This window comes from Crinia signifera, chromosome 2, assembly GCF_055691185.1.
Source record: "Crinia signifera chromosome 2, ASM5569118v1, whole genome shotgun sequence".
In the NCBI taxonomy this organism is placed as follows: Eukaryota; Metazoa; Chordata; class Amphibia; order Anura; family Myobatrachidae; genus Crinia; species Crinia signifera.
In genome coordinates this window covers 295,668,840-295,684,730 of record NC_139218.1, presented here as the reverse complement: position 1 = coordinate 295,684,730, position 15,891 = coordinate 295,668,840, and the positions used below count along the sequence as shown (strand labels likewise).

The window sequence follows — 15,891 nt, the reverse complement described above, 5'->3', positions numbered from 1 at the left end:
GTGAGGTGAAGCTCCCTGCCATGACCCGGCAATAAGCCAGGTCGCTGACCTCATCAGGGGGCATAGTGGAGCGGCGTGGCATCGTTGGTAGCAGAGGAGGCGGCAGCGCTTGGAGCTGATGCTGCCTCCTACCAATACCTGGACTCAGAACCTTGGTCACTCGACCCGAGTTACCTATTCACACTGCCTAGCAACCCAGGTCCGAACCGGGCTTTACCCTTTTAACCTGGGTCAGATTGCCGGGTTGCTGAAACCGGGATTTTTCAAAAGGCCCTTTCACACCGCACACTGACCCTGGTCGGACCCAGGTTATTTGTGCAGTGTGAAAGTGGTATTCGTTTACCCCTTTGAATCTTTATGCCGACTATAGCAGCCAATGGCTATACAGGTTGGAAATAGGTGTTGTTCAGATTTTCTTACGGTTGCAGCTATTTATGTTATCACACACAGCATTGTTGTTGCAATGGCTAAACCTTGAAGTATTTTCTGACATTACATAGGAATCATTCTCAAGGCTATGACTACTAAAAACTTGTTGTAGCTTTCAAATAAATTCAGAAATAAAGTATTTCCCATGCAGAATTTTGAATGGGGTGTCTGTTTGTTTTAAAGCTAAATTTTTGCTTTTTTTTGTGTCTAGGTTCTGTTTGTGCACCTGTGTATAGCATGAATCTGCTTTAAGGGATTTATGGTTTTCCTCTGTTTTTTTATATTTTTCTTCTAGAAAGTGACTCTACACTGAAAAAGTTTCTTGACGATTCTCTCTCAATGAGCCCTGAGGAAAGAGCCAAGTTTTTAGAAAGAGATGAAGTAAGCACATATTTTTAGATGCCACTTATGTAGCTTGTTTTGTTATCATTTATACAGTATGTATATCCTGTTATTCCGGAATAAAAAATAAACAGTATTCTTCATATCTTGTTTATGGAACGTAAAAGAAATGAAAGTTGTAATTATGATCTTGCTGTTGACCTCGTTCTGTGCAGGGGTTAGTGAGTCATGTTTGAGCTCACAAAGTCTATGACCGCAGTAGCTAGTATTTTGGGGGGGATATCATGAGGAACTGTATTGAATGTAAAACGTCATTAGCAAAATACATGGACGAAAGTGTAAGCGGAGTGCTAGAGACAGAAGGGCATTGACGATGATTGTGGCCAAGAATAAGTCTACTGGTGCAAAAGTGACTGGTGAGATGAATTCCCATGTTCCACACCTGGGGGGTTATTCTGGTTGTCTCTATTTTGCAGCTTTGCGTGTCTTTTCAATGCCCCCCCACCTGCACGCTGATTCGAGGGAACCAGGGAGCCGGGCAGGGAAAGCATAAAATAAAGCCCATACAAATGAATAGGCAGCCACTGATGGCTGAGACCTCCAAGTGAGCCTGCTGGAGCTTCCACTGCCCGGCTCCCTGGTTATATGTCAAATTAGTCAGCACAGTCCCCTTGTGTGCCCTAGTTACATTGCGCCAAAGATGAATTTTTGTAAAAAAAAAAATGCACTCAAGTTAGCAGAGTTGCACCTAAGCTTGGTGGCTCGCTTATGCCAGGTATCTTTCACTGCATGGCGTATTGAGGCTAAAAGTATTGGGATGCATCGGTTTGTACACAACACTGTGTATTATGTTTCTGTGTCCTGGAAAAACAATTTTAGTTGGGCCTTTTTAATACTGTGCAAACCTCCAAAGTCTGCCTGTCTGGTCTAGCTTAATCTCATGTATTCTGAAAACCATTATTGTAGATTTTTTTCTTTCTCCTTTTCTGTTCCAGAGTATTCGGGTTACACATGAGAGCAGTGCTCAGGAGGGACAGTCTGAGGTAAGAGACACATTTGTACTTAGGTCAGGAAGACATTTGTAGAACCCAATTTCACTATGGTTAATACATTTCCATTGAAGGATCACTAAATCTAAATTAAGAAATGTTTTTTCGTAGATAACTGATTAAAAAGGGGGAAATCTATGGAATTCTTTGTGTGTCCCTATAGCCTGTAAGCTTGCAGCAGGGCCCTTTTACCTCCATGTCTGTCTGTTACCCAGTTTGCTGTATCACTGGGTAACAGCAGTGATAAATTGTAAAGCATAACCAAATCTGCTGCGCGATATCAGAAACTGTAAATATGTAAATAGTCCTTGGGCGAGATGCAGCAGCTAAACCTAAGAAAATGCTGTATAATATCATCATGGGCTCCGTATGATGCCACCAGAAACATGGCAGGTACTGCGGGCAAGAGGACAAATGTTACATGCACTTATTCTTTTGTCCTACGCTGCGCAGAATTCATATGCAGTAAAGCTATTTAATGCACATGGGGTGCTATGTACTATAAGCTAGGGCTCGACAAAACCCGGGCGCTAGGTCGCCACGGCGACCAGATTCTGCTTCCTGGCGACCAGATTTTTTTGCAGGGAGGGTGGAACAGAATCTTGTCAGATCAGCGTCAGCGGTGCCCAACCCCCGTCTTTCCCTCCTGTCACACCAGCCCCCGCAGTACCTGACCCCTGTCTCCACCCTCCTGTCACACCAGCCACCCGCGGTGTCTGTCCCCCGACTCCCCCTCCTGTCAGAGCAGCAGTAGCGCTGTGCCCGACCTCTCCTTCCTGTCATACCAGCCGACCGCAATTCCTGACCCCCGCCTCCCCCTTTCTGTCAGAGCAGCGGCAGCACGGTGCCCGACCCCCGCGTCCCCCTCCTGTCACACCAGTGCCTACCTACTTCTCATGCAGGAGCTTAGTCCCCCTCTACCACCTGCCAAAAGTCCCCCATCAGAATGCAGGTCTTTCCCCCGGCCCTGCAGCCACACCTGGGACACCACTGAACCCCACCAGTGCCACCGCTTCTTAATTGGTTTTCAAGTGTCTGGTAGAATGTGTAATGGGCATTATGGCACATGTAAATTTTGGGTACTGTCCCTCTTATTCATTTAGCTGTCTCCTAAATTTTCATCCTGGCTCAGAGATTGTAACTAAATTTGTCGAGCCCTGCTGTAAGCAGTTAGGAAACCTGTTTATAATGGAGTCAATTTGTAATTATAGATTATGGCCCTTTAAAGAATTGATCAAAATGTGGTGTTTGGATTTTGTAAACAATGTTTCGAAACTTTTTGCTTTTCTTTTAGTGTGTCAGTTGAAATATTTGTTCACTTGCACTTGAGATCTCACTATAGCAAGATAATCACCATATTGGTGAAAATTCAGATTTGCATACATAGATTACCATGAGGTCTTGTGGCTCTAAGAAGGCACAGTTCTCTTACAGTTCATTATACTGTCCCAATGATATTGTTGAGATCCCGGCGGTGGGAATACCAACAGGGGTCAGGTTACCTTCCACCTACCTGCTCCCTAACCTCCCTTCCCACAGCCTAACCATAAACTCCCCCAAGTGCCTAAATCTAATCCCCCTTCCCCGACCTAACCGTAGCCTGCAGACAGGGCATTCCATTGCCCGATGAAAGTCCTGTAATACTGTATGAGAGCTCGTAAACCATGCAGAAGTCAGACACAGATCTTGTGCACAGTGCAGTGGTCGACTTGGAAGATGTTTTGAGATAAGTAAAGAGATTATATGTTGGTGTTGTATGGTTAATGGCGTTATATGTGAGTAAAAGTGTTTTATATTGAATATGGTAAAATACAGGCAACCAATGCAGGGACTGGCAGAGCGGATCAGCAGACGATGAGCGTCTTGCTAGGAAGATCAGCCTAGCAGCAGCATTTAGAATGGATTGCAGTGGCGAGAGTCTGTTCTTGGGAAGACCAGTTAGGAGACTATTGCAGTAATCAATGCGGGATATAATGAGTTCATGGATAAGAGATTTGGTAGTGTCTTGTGTACGATAGGGTCATATTTTGGATATGTTTTTTAGATGCATGTAACAGGATTTAGAGATTGAATGTGGAGGGGGGGGGAGGATAGTTCGTAGTCGAGGATGACCCTTAGGCAACGAGCTTGTGGGGTAGAGTTGCCAACAGTTATGGAGATATCAGGATGGTAACTGTTCTTGGCTGGTAGGAATATAATTAATTTAGTTTTGGAAATGTTAAGTTTGAGGTGGTTAGAAGACCCCCAAGATGAGAGAGGCTAATCTATTATAGGTGCTATGTCTGTGTGTGGTGCACATGGGACCTTGGTCTAATTTATTAGTAGTATGCCAAAGAGCGCACGCATTTAAAAAAATGGTACATGTAGCATTATTATCCTTCTCATTAGCATTATTGCTGTCAGTGCAGATATTGCTAGGGGCAGATGCTCTTCCACACACTTCCCATAAGAGTGCTACTCTGCCCCAGTGTGACAGGCTAGTATGGGAACTTAATAGAAGAGCCTCTGCGTGGAATTCCTTTCTCACAGTTGGGGAATATTCAGCAAGCGTTGCACAGGAAGAAAAATGCAAGCGTAATCTGAGGGTCGGGTCACCGATGTAAGGCATGTGTCTCCACCATGCTGCTTGCTGCCTATTTTCTAAACCGTTCACATGCTTGAGCTGCAGGCCAGAGATTACCTGATGGGGCACACATTCTTGGCCTGGGCAGGGTGTCCAGCTTTGCCTGCAGGGGGAAATTGTTTCCGGAGAGTAATATCATTTAGATGTACTGAATAATAATTAACGGTATTTGTATATTATGCTGAATAACTTTGTATTTGCAAGGCTATTTAATATTCTAATCATTCTTCTTATTTAAGGAAGAATAAATACCACTATTTCTCAATGAGAAATCTTTATCACAGACACTGCATTATAAATCTGAGATATTTGAGTGTATGTGTATGCTTCAATTAATCGGTCCAGCATGCACTTTTTGGAAAGCCGTTCATGTGCATTTTACAGTACACCTACTAATAACAGATATGTAGTTATAATAGCTTAAAGCAGGGGTGGGGAACCTCCGGCCCACGGTCGTAAAAGACCCCTGTAGACAGCTTGGCTGCCACGACGGCTTGTTCGGGAGTCACGTAAAGGGGAGTTCTCACGAGATGCTTCTTATTCAGCAGCAGCTGGAGCGTGGGAGACTGGGAGTCTTATTCAGCGGCAGCCACCGTTGTGTGGGACGGGTGCAGCAGGGAAATTTGGGTACTCTTTACCTAGAAGGGCGCCCACGATTTTGATCTTGGGCATCGTAAGGTGAAAAAATCACGTCATCGCATGCGACCAAAAAATCGCATGCGATGCGACCGACGCGATTACCGCGATTTCCCATAGGGAACAATGTTAAATGTCCCAATTGACCCGATTTTCCATAGGGAACAATGTTAAATGGCCCACAGAGGCCAAATTGGCACCCTGAAGTCTGAAATGGCCCCCCCAATTGTTAACGCCACCCCACGATCAACGTCAACCCAAAGCGTGGTGAGCGCAGCGGTACGTGTCCTACGACCTTTTCATACCCCCACTATCCACGTCGGCGTGGAGTTGAGAATAGAAAGTGTGGCGAGCACTTTTTTGGTACATGCGATGGGCGCCCTTCTAGGTAAAGAGTACCGAAAATTTGTAAGTGGCAATTTTATATATGGCCCCCAAAGTATTTAATAATGGTCACATTATTGTTCAGAAAGGGCTTTCAGAATGATGTTGTTAACAATATTGGCTAGTGTATGCTGTGTATCGTGAACTACCCCCTCCCTCGTAGGGACATGCTTGAATGAGGGAGGGGGGGTCGTTAACGTCGTGCACTAACGACGACCATGGTGCGGCATGACCATGATTTCCCTCTGCTGCTGTCCCCCTTGCATCTGTTAGTGTGTATGCACTTGCCTATGTCGGGTCCCTGCTGCTACCGCCAATGTCAGCAGGGATTATTATAGTGTGTATGGGGCTTTAGCGTGATCCAGTTTTCTAATATTAAGGCATGAGGAAAACACCCTCGCGTAGGAGAGAGAGAGAATAAAAAAAAGACAAATAGGAGAAAAGAACCAATGGGGTGGAGCCTCCTAGTGGAGAATTTATACAAACGCATAGTTAAATCCCATAGCTGATGGGACAGGAGGGGGAAGTGTCCTTAACGATGTGCGGCTGTTAGCAATGTTAAATACGTTGCAATCTTACAGAAAATCAGGAAATGTGTTTGGGGCTTTATTATCACTTAAACTCCTTTTCCATTGACCTACAAATCAGGGGGTTTTGCACATGAACACACACCTGGAATTTTTTACATTTTGGAAATGGTGACCAGTTAAAATTCCCGGATAAAGTGACTTGGGATTTTTGTTATGGTTTCAAGCAGGGTTTTTAGTGGGTCTTTCCTGGGTAATGAGCGAGGAAACCGCTATTACCCATGATTTTTGACCGGGGCAGGGGCGGCTGGCCATTGCGCAGGTGCCACCGCTGTCCTGGTTTTTCCTTCCAGTGTAAACGATGTCCACCTTGGAAAAATGGGAATATAGTGCAGTGGAGAGTGGTGACCTGTCAAAATCCCTGGTCAACCTACAGAATGATGAGAGAGCACTTTGAGAAGTGAACCAGAGTCTAAATTTTAGCAAATTATTTAGCGAAATTTATTTTTGTTATCAGTTTTTTTTGTAAAGGCAAAAAAGGAATATATGATAAAAAAATAAAAAATGAAACGCTACATATCCATAAAGAATCAAAGACGCTATCAAAATATGGTTAACAATAAAACTGTAATACCTCAAATAGTATCAGAAAATACTTGTAGCCACAAAATGCAGTACACAATGAGAAACCATAAAAGTCACCTACCAATTATTTGTTCTTGAAAGAAAAGAAGGAACGACTCTCTCTTGTTTTGGGGCACTCTTTCATGTAATGATTACATGTCGTAATCAGTAGAGAATTTTAATCTGAATTTCAGGTGGTCTGAGGTAAGATAAAGATGGGATAGGGGGTACTGGCTCAACAATGGGGAGTCAAATGGGATAATGCTAGTTAGACATAAGGATAACGCTTATGTGTTTGTGTGTTATATGTCTGTTAATGTCTGTCTAGTAACTATTTTATCCTATACTTAATAAAAGTTAATTTTTAGATTCTAATAACTCACCTAGAGGTGGAACATTCCACCCGTTATCCTTATGTCTAACTAGCATTATCCCATTTGACTCCCCATTGTTGAGCCAGTACCCCCTATCCCATCTTTATCTTACCTCAGACCACCTGAAATTCAGATTAAAATTCTCTACTGATTACGACATGTAATCATTACATGAAAAAGTGTCCCAAAACAAGAGAGAGTCGTTCCTTCTTTTCTTTCTACAATTTTTACTCTCTAGGGCGCACCTCCACACCCACGATTAACAAGGGAACCTCCTGTTCTCATAATTCTATCTTACTGTGGACTTTACAAATATCTACTTATATTCATCAACTACGATACAAACCTGTGCACTGGTCCATCCCCACCTTCCCCTTTCCCTTAAACTTAAATTATTTTTTCTTATAAAGAACCGTAAACAAAAAAATCTCTGAAGGGGTGTACACATGGGATCCAGTCCCGGGGATTTGGAATGAGCCCCGTGTGTAATCAAGATGTAGTTAGCTGTCAGATATTAGACAGCTAACTAAATCCTGCCCCTCTACACAGTTGGCCTTATTCTAGTTCACTCTTAGAGGCAAATTCCTTCATAGCAGGACAAAACCATGTGCACTGCAGGGGGGCAGATGTAACATGTGCAGAGATATTTAGATTTGGGTAGAGTTGTTTTGTTTCTGTGCAGGGAAAATTATGACTGCTTTATTTTTACACTGCAATATTGATCTCACTTTGAAGTAAAACCCCACCCAAATCTAATTCTCTCTGCACATGTTACATCTGCCCCACCTGCAGTACACATGGTTTTGTCCAGCTAAGAAGGAATTTGCCTCTAAGAGTGAACTAGAATAAGGCCCAGTGTGTCTAGTAAAAATATTTTTGCCTGTTTGACCCGGCAATAGCGACGCTGCGGTGCCACACATCCCTACCACCTGCTGTGTACACATACGACGGTCCTGCCTAACCTTCTAGGCGATTTTTTCAGGAAATGTGAAGTTGTTATGGACATCTTTGGAACTTTGTGAAAGTGGTATAGAAAACAACTTTTATTCTAGTTATTTGGGAATTGGAATTGTGTTAGGAATTGTAAAATAGCTAGAAACCCCATCTCCCATGTGCGCTGTTTATTTCCTACTCTTGTTTGCCAGAATGTTCTCAAAATTCTCGAGGCTGCATATTTCCTTTTATACAAAAGCTGGAAATGTTTTGTGGTTTAGCATGTGCTATGCGTGTTGCGGCTTTGTACAGATATCTTGCATTCTTACTGTACCATTACAATGGCTGGCCAAGCCTCTGTGTGGGCTGCATAACCTTTGCTCAGCAAAAATGAAGACTTGAAGAAAAATGTTAATTTAACTTTTTTTTATTTATTTTTTTAGGTTTTCAACCTTTTTTTATCATTTTGTTTTGTTGCAGCCCGAAACAAAATAATTTGTACTTTAGCTAATTTTATAATGTATATAATGGGGAAAATTTACCTAGATCAGTGATCGCTACCAATCCTGAGTACGAACTGGTACGACCGGCCTGAGAACTGAGTTAATTTACTAAGCTGCTGAGTTCTCCCGATTCGTATTTTCCAATGGTGACGCATCCGTATTTGCCTGCCTAGTTTCCCGCCAGCCAAATACGGCTGACCCTGAAGTATCGCACAGATCATTTCTTATCTGTGTAAGTAAGCAAGTATAACCGGCCCGGGCTCTTTGAGCCAGCGCTGTTTCAGAAATACAGCAGAACAAAAAACTGGGGTCCCCCTGCATTCTATAACCAGCAACAGGCTCCAACAGCCATCAGGGTGATGCTCCAGCTGGGGGAAATGTTTTACATTCTCAAGCATCAACACTGGCTGGGTCCCTGCGGGAGTGGGGTCCTCCCGTGGGCATCCCTGGTCCGGGCTGTAGCCTGGAGTTGTCCCCAGCAGGCCTGGGCTGTGGGTGCTGGGATGTTGACAAAAGTGTAAAAGAGTTAAAATAAAGGTTTGATTGCAATGGACAGAGGATAATAAGGGTGTAAAGCTCCTAAAAAGTGACAACAAGGAAATAAATGTATAATACAGCGCTTGGGTTTGACTGAAAGAATTAACAAAACTAATGAATTTTTTTTTTTATATACATTCAATGAATAAAAAATCACATACAATAATGCAAAAAAAAATTCAATCATGAAAAGAGAATTCTCTTGAATGAATAAAAAGAATGGGTATAAGTATAAAAATGCTGATTGGTTCCAGCTAGCATGGATATTCCATGGAGAGGGTTATTATGTCCATTGCACCAATAAATATATAATTACCAGATGGGGTGATTTGGTCTCCTTGCTGGATTAGAAAAGTCCCAGTGATTACCCAGTGAATGATCCAAAGTCACTCAATCTGTAAATATAGGCAGGCTTTGTGGTATGTCAATACCTGGCTTTATCACTGCGGAGTGGTCTTGAATATGTGGGATCCAATGAAGAAATTTCAACTGGTCCAGATTGAGTCTGGTGTAATTTGTCAATGGAGCAAGCTGGAAGAATGAATAGTGTGGCTCCTCTCAAAGTGCAAGCTGGAACAGGGGTGATGTGGCTCAACGCGTTTCGGCGTGTTCACACGCCTTCATCAGGAGCTGAGAACTGAATAGATTGCAATGGACAGCTTCTCTACTTCTGCACTCTTTTCACTATATCATCTATTAACCCCTATGATCCAAGCAGGGTTTCTCCTCCTTTATTATATGAGGTACTTTACAGTTTAACTCGATGTACACCAAATACCCCCTAGTGCAGTGCTTCCTAAACTTTCTTCAATCACAGCACCTATAGTATCAGTATTTTTTTCCTCGGCACCCCAAATATATATTTTTTTTATTGATTACATTTGGCAAAAAATACTAAACGTAAATCTAAAGGTGCCCACACACGCACCGATCCCGGCGGTGCGATGCTATACGATGGGGTGCGCGCTCCCGCGGCACCCCATTGCACAGTACAAAAAGTGGTACTTATGTAATATCTGGGCTCCCGGTTTTCTTATGAGACCGTGTCCCCTCGCGGGGCTCGCCACGCTTCGGGCACGGTGGCTCACTGCGCTCGCCACACTATATAAAATCAACTCCATGCGTAGTTGGATAGTAGGGGTATTAAAAAATGGGGTGCATTTAACATGGGAGTCCAGATAATACATAAGTACCCAAAAAGTATGTGCTGCACATACTTTTTGTACTAGCTTTTTCTAGCATAACATTGCATCGTATGCACAAGGCATACGATGCGATGCTATGTGTGCTATTTAAGCCCACAACGCACGCTGGGATCGGTGCGTGTGTGGGCACCTTTAGCCTACCTGCCATCTTTATGGTCCGTTATGTGGTGGTGTACAGTTGTGCTTGTGTACATGTTTATGAATGGCAGCCACCAGCCCTGGTTTTGCCTATCACTTTTACCATAAATAATTGGATTTGGTCCTGGACCACCAACCTGGGGCACCCCTGCAAAAGCCTCATGGCACCCCAGGGTGCCTAGGCACGCAGTTTGGTAACTCATCTAGTGTTAATATTTATTCCAAGTTTTCCTAAAGTAATCATTTGTCTTTTTAGCAGCACTACCACCTGGTATCCCCACTGCTCCAAGCAACCGTTTCCAGGGATCATTGTACAGCTCCATCATTAAATTAGGGCAGTGGCTGACCAAAAACAAGCCTGTGGCATTCAAAGTTATACCCTGTATATTTTGTTTTTATTACTTTTATATTAAACCATTAGTTTGACTTTAAGTTCCTCTTGGATTTGTCTGTCCTCATCTGCAGACTAACTTATTCCTGCAGTTGTGAGCTTATATTTCAAGAGTCTGTTGTTCCCAAATGCTTCTAGAACAGGCAGACCTTATGTCGTCTGTTCTGTACTTTGATCAGACATACTGTACAGCTGGGAAATCCGGTTTAGAAGCGACTCTTCACTTTGTGTAAAAGGCAATTGCTATAACTTTGCCTGAAGCTTGAAATGGTCTCATTATTCTGTGTTCTGTATTTGTACTGCGCACAAAAGATTCTTTCAGAGAGCACAAGAGATGCCAGCCCATTTTTACAGCACAATGCCGTGTAAGTAACATTACATTGAGACTATTAAAGTGGTGGCAAAGTGACCCGTAGTAGCCAGCTATGGACCATTCAGAAGTTAACTGCATTGACAGATCAAAATTATTTACTGTCCATGCAAGGTTTCCAATTGTGAAATTGTGTTCGCAATATTGTTTGTCACTTCGGCTGGATAAAGGAAAGGAAGCTACAAATACAGGTATATGCACCCAGGTCATGAAATGTCAAATTGCAGGTTTGCTACATATACTTTTTGTGCATTAAGGAAAAAGGAGGTAAACTGAACGCACAAAACCAAATTTTGGTCCAACCTGCTGCTATTTTAAAGGGATAATCCACCTTTTTTTTTTTTTTTTAATTAATAGTTTATGGTTTAAACAGCGCTTTTAGACCAAAACATAGACAAATTCACTCCCTTTACATATAATGGATCCACCGGCCGGTAGCACAGAACATAAAATCACAGTGAATAAAACAAAAGACTAACAATTTGTAATATCGTATATAAATATACTTCTATATATAAAAGTCAGCGATTTTGGATAGATATTAATAAATGTTGGTATAGCCATATAAATTGCGCAGATATAGTTTCCATAGAGTACTTTGCTGTTTATGAAGCTATTGGGTATTTTGATCTCACACTAGGCATGCTGGGCCAACATTCTTTGGCAAATGATGTTTTGCAATATAGTTGCTCTTTTGTGCAGTTTAAAAGGTAAGTTTCCGTTTTTAGAAAGCTGAAAGCAGAGTAAGTTGCAAAATATATCCCTCCCAGGGAGCGGCTGTTAGTAAGCTTGTTATTCTAAGCAGCAATTAAGTAGCGGTGTATGCAGGTTAGCCATTAGGGGCCTGATTCAGCCTGATTATGCGATCCACATTGCAGTTCTCAATGGAGGAGGAACTGCGTACAGGCAGGACACACCATGTGATCACATAGCATTTGCATAACAGAACTGTGAATGCCTCTACCTGACTGACAGACAGGAGTCACTGGGCGTGGATGGCTGTCAATTCTGGAAAAGCCCACGTTTTCTGGGAGTGGTCATGCCAAGGACTGTGCCACAAAGTGCATTTTCCTTGGCCTCACAAGCCGGGCTGCTTAAGGCAGAGGGACTTCGCAACTTTCACAATGTTTTCTAAAACTACAATTCAAATGAAGGCAGGGGCGGTATGCACCTCCTCCTACATTGCTTAAGGATGGCATATTTTATGCTGCTGAAAGTAGCTTATCCTATGCGATCCTTTCTGAATTAGATCCTATATCCAGTATCACTGACATGCATACTCCTTTTGTACTTGCGTTGAAACAAATGCCAGGGCGTAAATATTAGGTGGTAGATTTATTAAGGGGCCCTAGACTGCACATCCTGGACATGTGAGGTGCTACCTGCTGAGACTTGTGGTGCAGCAAGCAGGAGGAGGAGATTGCAGGTGCACACTAAATATAAATGCTGAACCTATTAATATCATTGCTGTATTGTGTTTGAGGTTCTTAGCTTAAAGATGGCCATTATTATGGGCTTGTCCACCGCATCCAGGTAACCTCAATCGGACAAGTCCCTAACACTACTCTGAGACAAGTCCAGGGCATGGGACTCCCCAGGCCAGCCCAGCAGAACCACCCCATGGCATCCCATTGGTGTAAAATTAAAGCTATAGTACAGGGATAAAGCAATGGTTATGGTATAAATGGTAGACAATGTCTAGGTTGACCACTAATGGTTGACAGTGACTTGGTCAGCACCTTAAATGGTCGCCATATTGCTTATGGTCAACATTAGTTTTTCAAATTTTTATTGTCTATGTCGACATCATATAAGTGTACCACATCCCGTCGCATGGCTTGCTGCGCTCGCCATGCTTCTGGCACGGTGCCTCAATACACTGGTCAAACTGTTATGTTCTCACTCTATGCCCACTTGGATAGTAAAGTATGAAAAACACCCTTTTTTTTTTTTAACTCCTTTTTCATGTTGACCTAGTCACTGTCGACCTGGACATTGTCTACCAGTAGAAGCGTTGGCATATTTCTAATGGGTGCAGTGTGTACCCATGCAAAATGGCCAGAAAGTGGCAGACACCATGTTTCAAGGGACCTTCGCAGGTGTGGTGGACACTTGTGCACTGCAACATTGAAATTGCTGCTACAAATCCGAGCCTAGCATGATAGCTGGGTTTCATAGGGTTTGTTGTCACTCAAACTTCTCTGATACAGTTTATCCTTACATATAATCAATGCAACATTGTGCTATTTACTGTTGTTGGAAAATATTCAAGGTATTATCTATATCAAATTCATACATTCATGTTTTATAAAGCTATATCCATTATATAATGCACTTCAATTCTGTCTCTGAAGTTGTGCACTAGATCTGAGGGGAGTTCCAGCCCCACCTCTGACCTCTTAGTGGAAGTTACAGCCCAACTACCATCCATTGGCCAACCACATTCCCCACCCTCTCTCCATAACAGCCAAACACCTCTCTGGAAGTCTGCACATCCCCTGCCCGCCTCCATTATTGCTCAACTGACCCATGCCAATCATTAAAGCTGTGCACTCCCCACCTCCCCCTGTCTTAAAAGATAAATGGAAAGAAGAGATCTTTAGTTAGGGCCTGGCCAATGACCCTTCTAAAATTATTCACAGTATTGATGTCAGGACTGAGGATTTTCATCACCCTGGGCAAGTCAGTCATTTTGTCTCCCCTCCTCCTTTTGCATGTATGGGTATCACATCCAGCACCCCTGGAATGTGACCCCTACCACACTCTTATGGCCCATACACAAGGGGTGACTTTGAGCTGAAAGCTGCTCAAAACAGCAAGTTTGAGCGGCTTTCAGATTAAAGCTTACCAGTGTGTATGCCCCAGCGCACCCACATCATCGCCGGACAAGCCGCTCATATGTAGCGATATAAAAAGCCATACTCAAAGCCACTCATCTGCTGGTAACACATGAGTGGCTTTGAGTATGGCTTTTTATATCGCTACACTATGCAAAACTGTCCACCCCCCCCCCTGCTGACTGCGCCAGGCAGGGGGAAAGCACCAGCAGCGATGATAGTGGTCATCGCTGTCCATACATGCTGCGCATAATCGCCCAGTGTGTATGGACCTTTAAGTTGCAGTCCTGTTGATGCTGACTTCTTTAAATGCTGAGTTCTTGAAAAATATTGCTTCGATCAAGATTAAGTCCAGCATGTCCAGTTACTGTAGCTGTGGTGACCGCCTTCATTTTACCAATTTGCAATCATGCTTCAGGATATGTAACCCAACAGTGTTGTGGGATTACAGGTGTTTCTGCAGAGTCTATGCCTTAGGTGCTACACGGGCTTTATCCAAACAATATCTATTAGTGTTACTTTTAGCAACAACACCCACAGTGTCTGCCAACTGGAACTCTCACCATGCCATGAAGTTAGAAGATTTGCACCATGTAAATAGAGCAGGGTTGCCTACCTGACCCTCTCCTTCAGGGAGAAAATGCTCTGTTCCTGGGCTTCCCTGGTAATGTATGATTGCCATCACCTGTGGTGAAACACCTTTCTTATCATTTACCTAGCTCCACACAGGTGATGGCAATCATACATTACCAGCGAAGTCCAGGAACAGAGCATTTTCTCCCTGAAGGAGAGGGTCAGGTAGGCAACCCTGAGTGCAGCTATGAATAAACTCTTCTGTGCAGCAGAAACGCATCTTATGTTTGAGTTGGTTTTCTTAGGATCCTTCTATTTCAGTGCAGATATTTTTAGCTGACTGAGGGCTAATAAAACACAGAATATTCTTCATCCGTAAATGCTTTCTGAAAACGAGTCTGCAGTTGCTAGATAATGAATGTGTTGGAATGCTTGTAATCCATGGTTATTGTTGTAACTCTTTTGACATAGGTGTAGGCAGAAAAAAATAACGTGACTGAGTAAACATTTACCGTGTCAGTTGCGTGCTTCTCTTTTATTATGCGGATTGAGAGGAAACATTGCTTTTCTTATTGAATTCCAGATTTCCATATACCTTTGTATAGCCATTTCGGTTGTGAACTCCTGGTTTGTGTGTTGCATTATTAAGTGATATTATTTTAGATTTTCTCTTGAATGGATAGATACATACATACATACATACATACATACATACATACATACATACATACATCTATCTCCCAAAGGCTCCGCATCCTGTCCCATAAAGATTATACTTTCCTAGGGCCTCTAGATATATGCCAACTTGGATAGAGGATGGCAAAATATTTATTGTGTGTGTATAGAAACTGAGTTCCTTAGAAAAATTATCTACATTTCAGTTTCAACAACTTTTTTTGTCATGAACCGAAATATTGAACATGTCTCTTTGGACCTTCTTTTTTTCCCCCTATATATATCTAGCTTTAAGTTTCTACTCTGAATGTGCAATTACCGCATATGTATTGGTGTACATAGTGATTTACATGTAATTATATCTGGACAAAAGGTAAGAAGGCCCTGTTAACACTCTTTAGGGAATAGGTATTTGACACTGTAAGTGTAGTTGGCATCTCGATGAACGGGATACCAGTGGTTAGAATACCAGTGCTGGAACCCCAACACCTGTCAGAATGCCTTCAATGGAATCTTCACAGCCGTAATCCTGAACATAAGTATCGAGGGATAGGATTAGGCCGTGGGTGGGAGAGTGTTAGAGTAGGTTGCGGGAAGGGAGGCATAAGGGTAGGCTGTGATGGAGAAGGGGGGGGGGGGGGGGTGTAAGGTTAAGATTAGTTAGTTTATCATTCGTATCAGTATTATTGCAGTCAGGATTTTGGCATTCTGACCACCAGCATTCTGTTTCCAAACTACTCA

The 15,891-nt window shown here is 42.8% G+C and overlaps 1 protein-coding gene across 1 annotated transcript in view; it reads left to right on the top strand.

Annotated features, from left to right (window-relative positions):
* Positions 1-15,891, top strand: part of UCHL3 (ubiquitin C-terminal hydrolase L3) — a 46,367-nt gene that overhangs the window by 12,865 nt on the left and 17,611 nt on the right. The window contains exons 4-5 of the mRNA XM_083170805.1: positions 725-810; positions 1,767-1,814. Coding sequence (XP_083026931.1) covers positions 725-810; positions 1,767-1,814 — 134 coding nt within the window. The remainder of the gene's footprint in view (positions 1-724; positions 811-1,766; positions 1,815-15,891) is intronic.